Here is a 9,432-nt window from a genome sequence, read left to right as displayed (position 1 = left end):
AGCAATTGAGTACATGATAACTGTCCATAACCTGGTGCCCTGTAGGAGAAACCAGACTAAAAGATGGCCACACCCTTGCTGGCAGTAAGGAATAAGATGCTTTAGGCTACACCAGGAAACAAGGGTATTATTCTTTATGTGTTTGAGTGCAACACTTGTGACCATTTGCTGTCTTCATACTTTATGAAGAAATTGAGGATGAACTGCAGGGCCCAAAGACTTTCTACTTTAATTCTCTTATTTCTTTCCACCCAGTTGTTTATAGATTGCTTGTGTTTGATTTTTGGTTTTTAGTTTTTTCGCTTTTTTTCTTTCCTTGTTCTGTTTTTAAGTGGAAGAACCATCTGTTCTTTATTTATAAGAAAAGCAGATTTAAAAGTATTGGGCTTCCCACTGCTTTGAAGTCTCTGCAGATGCTGTGTGTGGATAGAAAATCCCATCCACCAAACACTGTTGGCGTGGCTGCACAGTTTATGGAAAACCAACAGCGTGTTTACCTTTCAGATTTGTCATGATCTTGCTTAGGTCTCTTGTTATAGGATTTGCTTACTCTGTTTCATTGAGAAAGACTGGAAATCAGCAAAATCCTGCTATCTTTGGAGCCCTTGTTTGTTGGAAATGAATGTGTTTTATGAGGACTAACATGCTTTAACAGCAAGCAACAAGCTTGATAGGGGACATATCACAGGTATTTCAGAGGAGGACCAGGCTCAGATATTTTCTTTTGGACTTAAAGTTTGCTCTGATTTGAAAGAAAAGCCTTAGTAGATGTTAAAACTACGGATGGAGAAAAGGGAAAGTTTGTGCATATGTTTATATGATGCTTTATGTAATTGTTATTTTTGGTCTGAATCTCTTTCTGCAACCATGTACATGCAAATTCTGTTTTCAGGCTAAGACAGTACCTTTGTTCTTGCTCGAAATGCTAGTGCTTAGTTTTTGCATGAGGTCTCTCTCTGCAGAATAGCTGATATCCAACCAAGAACCAAAAGGAAAAAAAAACATAATTGATGATTTTCTGGGGTGTTTTCCCTCCTGTGACAGAAAGATATAATGCACTGTTTGTTTCATTTAAAAATAACTCTCTGAAAATGTGAAACACAGAAGAAAAACAGATAGAAAGCAGAGAAATCATTGGCTGCTATATGAAGAAGATAGCTCAGAATTGTGCAGACATGCTTATTCTGTATTGGTTATAGTGAGTCATAATTGTTTCCTATTATTTACTACTGAATAAATGAAAGCTATAAAAAGACTATATTTGTTTGCTCCTAAAAAAATACCTATGAGAGTTAGGCACGAAAAAGTTCCTTGAGGCAAAAGAATTTCACACAACTTATTCTTACTCTAGCTATCACCATGCCAAAGATATTCAATTTCCAAGACTTAATTGAAGTTCTGAGACACTGATGTTATTCTATCAAAACAAAAGAAGAAAGACAAACACTTTGGAGTTTGCCTGTATTACATTATTCTTTAATATAAATGACATATAGGTTTTACAAATTAGAGAGACTGACCTTGGAGTATTAAGAGTCTGCAGAAGATTCTTTTCAGGTGATGTTTTTATTGAGTATATGTTTAGCTTTGAAGATTGACAGTAGAAATGTGCAGCCTGCCTTTGATGTGCTTCCTACCCACTGGTATGGGCTGAAGAATCCCAATTTACAAAGGGGTCCACATCACTCTAAATAGATACATCTACAAATGATGTCCCAGCAATGTCCACAATTGCAGTTATTCCATTTCATATATTTCTAGACTGAAGGTTTTGCTTCTACAGTCAAAATCCCACAAATTTGTCAGTCGGAGGAGCCTGCATATCTCTACTTCACAATTAATTCCTTTTTTTTTTTTAAATCAAAACCAGTAAAGGATGCTGACAAATGTACAATGCAGAATAAGTGAAAACTGTTATAGTTTTTTGTTTAGATAAATACATGGATTGATAACGATTACTAAACCCTTATACCATACTCTGCAAGGCAGTCAAGTCATAAAAACTGCTCTTGTGACTAAGGTGAGAAGGATTTGCACTAGAGAAATTTAGTCAACGAGCTCCAGATATAGGTTACAAGTTTTTTTACTGCAGACTACTCAATATTTTGTTCATTAGGATGATGTTAGGCTAGTTCTGAATAGCATTGCTCTAGAAGAATGGCAAACTTTAAAAAACTATGTGTACAATACGAATTTATTTTATTTTTCCAAAAATAATGACATTAGCAACAACTTTATTTGCCTCTGCTAAATAGATACATTCAGAATTATCTTAGAGTTATAGTGGATATTTTTAAACCTCCAGGGCTTGAAATAAATTTAAAGGAGGTAACTCTTACCTTCTCAAGTCTCAAGATGATTTGAGAGTCTTTTTTCCCTCTGTTATTTTTCTCTGTGTGTGGCTATAAAAATAACCTCAATCACTATTTTTTTCTTTTTTTTTTTAATATATCATAACTTGACAAATATTTACTCCGAATTTCATATACAGTGGAATCTGAAAACCTGCAGCATTCAGCAAACTGAAAAATGCCACAGAAAGCATGCTGGAAAAGAAGGCTGAAATAAGTCAGTTTAAAGCACAGTTGGCAATTCTTATTGATGGTATGCTCGCCCTTGTACATCTGTAATGTCTCGTTTATTCTACATCAATGGATCACCTCCACTTTAAAGTGAAGTTTCTGGCATTTGGCATTAATTGTTAGCAAGGTTTTTTTGAACAGGCCTATAAGGACAGATAGTTTAGCTGGAGCACAAGGGAACCCCGTCTTTAGACACCTATTTGTAATTGCCGATCTGTACTGCGGAGCGTTCGTGGATACACCGGAACGCCGAGGGCTGGATTTCCCAGTACTGCACGGGGTTGCTGAAGAGGCTCACGCCGGAATAGCTGGCCTTCTTGGTGTTGTAGCCAAGAGGGCAGAAGTCGTTGATCCCAATGGAAGCGATTTTGTTGTTATGAAGATAAACCACCTGAAAAGCATACGAGTACTGAAGTGAGAAATTGAGCTGTCGTGGCAAATAAGATAAATTATTTCCTATTAAATGCTTCAGATGTGTTTTGGCAGCATCATACAAATATGTCTTCTTTCCAAACAAGTCCTTGACTCTGTTTGCCTTTTGAAATACCTAGCATACACCCAATTGACATAATTTCTACAGGAAGGGCAGAATCTGTGCAAGACATTCTAAAAATATTACTTTCAGCTGATAGTACTGCAACCAAAAGAGGAGCCAAAGATGTGAAATTATTAATACAGCACAGTGGCTCAGGAGCATGCGCTGTACACAGAGAATGTATTTGATGCTAATTGGTTTCTCTCCAGCTCTAATATTTTCATTCTCATGAGTGCAACTATACAGGACTCAGAGCCAAAGTAAACACTAATGATGATTTAAAGTAGCTGATGAATATTATTTTGCTCCAGATTTACCACTTGAAATTTTTTTCCAAGCCAAATGAAGGGGGTAATTTACATTTGTGAGTCTTCATTCTTTGGGAACTTTCTTTCCTGTAAAATCTTAGTCTGGGTGCAGACTGATTTAAATTGCTCCCAAGAGGAAATATTTCTCGATATCTGGCCAAAGGACTTAAAAAATACTAGTGATGTGAAATGCCTATTTTGTCTATTTGCCCTCCTGATGGCGCTGTTTTGTGAGATAACAAAGGAAAGGTTTTCGGGAAAGGTTGCAAAATGTCACTTAGTAGAAAGGAAAAAAAAAAAAATCAACAGAAGAAATGTTGTTAGAACATATTTTTTGTGCAAAGAGGAAACTAAAGCACACAAATAATCCCATATTTGTTGTGACCCCCTCAGACACACAGAGACAACAAACATACCCCTCCAGATCTATACACCTTCATAAGCATTTCCAAAAAAATTTCAGAATAAGAGTCTTCCTGTTGCATTCATTTCCTTCATAAACCAAGCATTTATGAAACTTGCATCAAGTTAAAAATATCGTGCACGTTCCTGTTCAAGACTGAATAAACACACAAATATCATTGAGAATCTTTCAACTATTGCTCTCTGAGACAGCATGATAAACTTTACCTGTATATATTTGTGATCACCCAGTCCACTGGGTACTCTGACAAGCTCATTGTTGTTCAAGTGGAGCTCCCTCAGATGAGGTACATTGTTAAGAGAGCCATTCTCAACTGAAGAAATACTGTTGAAACTGAGACCCAGTCTGAAAAATTTAAAAAAAAAAAAAAAAGGAAACAAATAAAAAGTGTTAAACTTGCCCACATATTTATCTTTCTTGGGCTGTTTGCTTCTCTACACTGCTGTTGCAGAACAGACCAGGTTAATTTTCAGAATCATGCGTGATCTAGGTTAAATAAAAAAAGAAAAAGTTTGCCATGTGATGTGAACAATCATAATTATCATTATGTAATTTAACTTCTGTTTATGACACTGCATACTTTGATGAGTTATATGACTAATCCTGGTGTAGATACATACTGTTTACCTCCATAGGCACCAGTTTTTCTTTAAAGGATGAAACACTGAATAAGTGATATTATTAGGAGCACTGTCTGAAACTTTGTCAAACTACATAACACAAGTTCCCACAACTGTTAGTCTTAAAACTTCACTGCATAAAACTCCATCACATCCTTGTGAGGTACTGAAGTAGTTAGAGCCATGGAAGCAGGAGCTCAGTCATACTTCTTCATCCCTCTTGCAGGACACAGAAGAGGGACTTATACATTTCTCCTAAGTTCCAATCCAGAGTTTTCATCATAAAATCATCCTTTCTGCTTTACACATCCATGTACTAGGTTTGTAGCACAATTTAAGTTCAAGTTGGATTTTTTGAGTTTTTGATTTTTGGATTTTTGGAATTTTGGATTTTTGGTTTGCAATCACTAAACTACAGAAATTTTTCAAAAGACCCCCATAATTTACAATACTCTGTGTTGCAGTAAAGAAATCAGTCACATTACTTCAGGAGCTGTCATCATCAAGAGTATTGAAATTTTAGAAAATTATTTCTATAAAGGCTAAACTTAATTCATCTATTTTGCTCTGTTTTTCTTTAAACATTTTTTTTTTTAATATTGAGGAGGAAAATGCTCTGAGATTTATTAATAGCTTAATTGATAAGAAAACTTAATATAGGTAATAAGAAACCACAAGTTAAAATGATTTTCTATGGAGGAGTACTTTTAAAGAAAGCCTTCTTCACAGTTGTCTAATAACCTGTAATTCTTTGTGGCTTGTAGGAGTTTCAGAAGCCAGGACCTGAATCTAGAATAAAATCACAGAACTGAAAATTCTTGTTTGATCTTTATGGCTGAGAACTTTCCTAGTATTAATTAGTACTACATATAATGTAAATAGTCTTATCATACTAATTTAAATACAGCAATATTTTCAAGCTATTAAATGACAAAGTAGATTTTAATGAGAACTCTCACATCAACATAAACTTCACTCAGAAATCAATTCACAGTATCCCATCTAGCTAGAATTTGATAATGAAGCATTTTCATTAAAAATTATTAGAATTAACTTTCTTTTGAATAGAATATTCTAAGATTTAGGAGAGCTTGGGGAATTGGAGCCTACAGAGCAATTCAGTCTGAAGCTCTACAGAATGCTTACAAAGGAGTTCAGTGATGGGCGCTCATAGTGAATGTCTTTGAAAGGACTGGAGAAAAAAACCTCCAAATTTTGTCAGAGGGCTATTAATTCTTGTTTGAAAAATAACTAAATATGTGCTCACTACATATGCAGGTCTGCAAGCAGATGTGTCAAACCTAGGAAACCAGTATGAAAAAAAGTTGTTCTGACTCATATCAGTCTGTTGAAGAAAAACATCCCCTTTGCACAGGCTTTTAGGAATAGAATGAAATTATAGGAGTCTGTAGTGAAATGGATCTAAATCCCAGGAGGAGTGAAATTATGTGTAATTACATAAATGTAATGTCTTGCAAAAAAGTCTCAGTCACTTGGGGCTATGCTTAAAGATGAAGTAAGTCAATATTATTGTGTAAAACAGAGGGTGATTAAGAGTGTTTGGAAAGAATAAGATCTTCATCAGTCTTCCCATAGGAAAAAAAGGGAAGAATTTGAAAAATCACTCTTGCTTCATACATTGATATATTACTTCCTTTTTTATTAATGAATAAGTAACATTTTCCCAGTGTTTCAGTAGACCTCTTCCCAGTGTTCTAAGTCATTGAAGAGCATCATCAAAAACATATTCTCAAAACTGAAGAAATCCTCAAATACTTTTTCACCTTTTCTCTCCAACATCCCTGTGGAATCATTTCCACTATATTTTTGAAAGAAACTTCATGATGCTCAACACCATTATTATCACTATGGGCTTAGAATCACAGAATCACTAAGGTTGGAAAGGACCTCTAAGACCACAAGTCCAAATGTTAATGCAGCCTCGCCAGGTTCACCCCTAAACCTTGTCCCCAGGTGCCACAACCACATGCCTTTAGAACACTTCCAGGGATGCTGATTCCACTACTTCCCTGAGCAGCCTGTTGAAGGGCCTGATTACCCTTTAAGTGAAGAAATTTTTCCTAATATCTAATCTAAAAGTCCCTTTGTTTGGTTCAAATTCCCACTGTATGGAGCTAGACCATTCCAGTAAGCTTTATTAGAGTATAGACATTAATAATATTGGATGTGTAATGTGAATGTCCTCTTGGAGCTCATTCCTGCATGGAATCAGCAAAGTCTTTGTTGTGTTTACTTTCATAAGATTATTTTTTTTTTCACTGAATCATTCTATAAAGGCTTTGGAAAGTCTTAAGAGTAATTTTGCAAAAGAAACAAACAAAAAGGACAGATATTGTACATCTACTAGAATGCAAGGAAACTCAAAAGAGAATAAGCAATAGATCTCCACCAAGGTCTTGCATGAAGCACTTCACAGTTTAAAATTCCTGAACACAGTCAGAAAAATTACCTGTTTCTAAAAGCTTACCTGTGCTTTAGGGCAGCTATTAGACTGTCAAGATTGGGTTGGCATGAACAAGGTTCTCTGACCCTGTGCTAATATCTCTGAAAACTTAAACGTGTAAATAAGAGCTGGTTTATTTACACAGGGCTGGAGCTGTTCCATAGCGCCCTCCTTTCCTCATCTGTTTTGTTTTGTGTAATGTTCTCCTTGTTCACCAATCTGTTACCTTTCACCTTTGCAAAAGAGCATCTCTGACCATGCCAAGGTTACCTGCTTAAAGCACAGGGTGGAGAGTGGTTTAAAACTTGGAGCCTGCTCTGAGCAGCTCACCATTTCCACATCATGGTCAACAGAATATCTTCTTGCTCCACACAGTACAGCCACAATAGAAGCAGCCCAAGCTTAGATATTTTTAGGAGTCCATTGGTGCTTGCTGTTTAAAACTTTATGTCTAAAGCCAGACTTCTGACAGTGTTGTCCATGTGACTCTGCCTGTGGTGTTGTCCAAGTGTGAATGAGAAAAACAGAAAAACTGTGTCATCTGCAGGACAGCTCACATGCCCCACATTACCTCCAGTAGTGTAAATTACTCTCTACCTGAGCAGCTATCATCTTGTTCTGGATTTGGAAGTTTTTTTCATAATTTCTCTGAAAAATGTTATATTCTATACCAAGTCTCTGTAACAAACAATATCTGCTTCATAGTCCTCAAATCCATACTTATAATATAGTCTTGTCCTTTTCTAAATTCTAGGAGAGGCTGTTTTTTTTTGAGTCTGTGATAAAATATTAACATAAAACATTAAGTGAAATGTATTAGTTTATAAGCTCTGGAAAGCTGTTCTAAGCTTTATATCTTGCATTGATTTTTGTTTTCTGCCATCCTTATGACAAGCAGATTAAGATGAAAATCTATTAATTACATCCAGTAATCTGGTTAAAAGTCTGATTATCAGTCTTTTTTGAAACTATTTTTATAGTAAAATTTTAAAGTATTAAATTTGAAAATTACTTGTAGCAAAAGCCAGTTTTACTCTGCTGCATGTTTTTTGATGTGAATGGATTCACAAATCATTCTGTATAAGTGCTTTTTGGGAATTGTTCTTTTATTTTCCTACAGTTAGAGAAACTTACTAAACAACATAGTCACAGATTAAGAGTAAAGTCACTCTGACAGTAATAATTTTTCAATTAAATTTTATGATTTTTTTTTTCTTCTTACTCATGTTCCAGGATTCATTGCAGACTTGCCTTTCCTGAGAAACAAAGGAACCATTGTTGAAAGAAGTTTTGATTCCCATGTACTTTTTTCTCAGTTTCCAGGCAAACTGCATGAGCATTGCTGTGTTCCAAGAAAGCTGCATGAACCAAAGATGGACATGCAATGAAAGAAACAAAAGTCTAATTGTTATTTTTTGTTTGTTTGTTTGTCTGTTTGGGTTTTTTGGCTTTTTTTTGTTTTCTTTTCTTTTAAGAAGGTTTTTGTTTGTTTGCTTTTTGTAAATCAAACAAACAGTTGTCCTGAGCATATAGCACTCATAATTGAAAACAGATAAAAAGTTTTGTCAGGAAAATAAAAGAAGTGTTTGTTCTTTTCAATCAGTACACAAATCCTTAGAAGCCTTTCCTGCTAAGCTATGATTATTTCAATGATTCTAATACTCATGAAGCCCAGACTGATGTTTTATAATTGTGTGTGTGATGATTGCAATTTTAACTAATATTTCATGTGAAAAGAATAGATTAATTCTTACTTTGCCAAGTTGGTGAGTCCAGAGAGACTTTCAGCATCAATTTTGCTGATTTTGTTGCCATCAAGGTGAAGTTCAGTAAGGGATGGAGGAAGGCCTGAAAGAGAGAACACCATCAAGTTACTTTTTATTAAACTAAATTCTTATATTTTTAAAAAATACTTGAACTACACCAAGGCCCTTTTACAGTTGACAAAAGATTTTTTTCTAAACGTGCCAATGAACAATTCACTAAATGAAATAAAGAGCTTTCACAATCAGGGAAACTGAAAACAACTAGTAGCTATTTAGTATGAAATAAGACCAAGCTCCTAGAGTCATTATAAAACAGTTAACTCCTGAAAAATACCTAAATTAAATTCTTCTTATTTATTACTACTAGCCTTCATGATTATGTAAATGGGACATATAAAGAGCTCTCATTTTGACCAGACTATCCACATACATAAATGTGCAAATATGTGGCACCTAGATATTTGGCAAGAAACAGCAGTAGAAAATGCAACTGTAAGTATGAAGCAAAATAATTTTATTGTTGTTTCAGTTAGAGTGCATACTAGTTTACAAATTCTGTTTATCAGGAAAAAAAAGAGAAAACATATTTTACCTATCTGAGGTCCCTCAAAAGAACATCCAAAACAGGAAATACGGGAAGAAAAAAAATAACAAGCAGTATTAACTTTCAAAAATTTTCAGCCATTTCAAAACAATCTGTTGACTGAAGTATGAATAAATTGAATATAATTCC

At 34.9% G+C, this 9,432-nt stretch overlaps 1 protein-coding gene across 1 annotated transcript in view; it reads right to left on the bottom strand.

Annotated features, from left to right (window-relative positions):
- Nucleotides 1–1,454: 1,454 nt before the first annotated feature.
- Nucleotides 1,455–9,432, bottom strand: part of DCN (decorin) — a 38,752-nt gene continuing 30,774 nt past the window's right edge. Inside the window, exons 6-8 of the mRNA XM_023933188.2 lie at nucleotides 8,688–8,781; nucleotides 4,056–4,194; nucleotides 1,455–2,973 (exon numbers count right to left, since the gene is read on the bottom strand). Of these exons, the coding sequence (XP_023788956.1) occupies nucleotides 2,779–2,973; nucleotides 4,056–4,194; nucleotides 8,688–8,781 (428 nt within the window). The 3' untranslated portion in view covers nucleotides 1,455–2,778. The remainder of the gene's footprint in view (nucleotides 2,974–4,055; nucleotides 4,195–8,687; nucleotides 8,782–9,432) is intronic.

Source organism: Cyanistes caeruleus, chromosome 4 (genome assembly GCF_971803275.1).
Source record: "Cyanistes caeruleus chromosome 4, bCyaCae1.hap1.1, whole genome shotgun sequence".
NCBI classification, from domain to species: domain Eukaryota; kingdom Metazoa; phylum Chordata; class Aves; order Passeriformes; family Paridae; genus Cyanistes; species Cyanistes caeruleus.
Note: the sequence above shows the minus strand (reverse complement) of the source record. Positions and strands in the feature narration are given on the sequence as shown.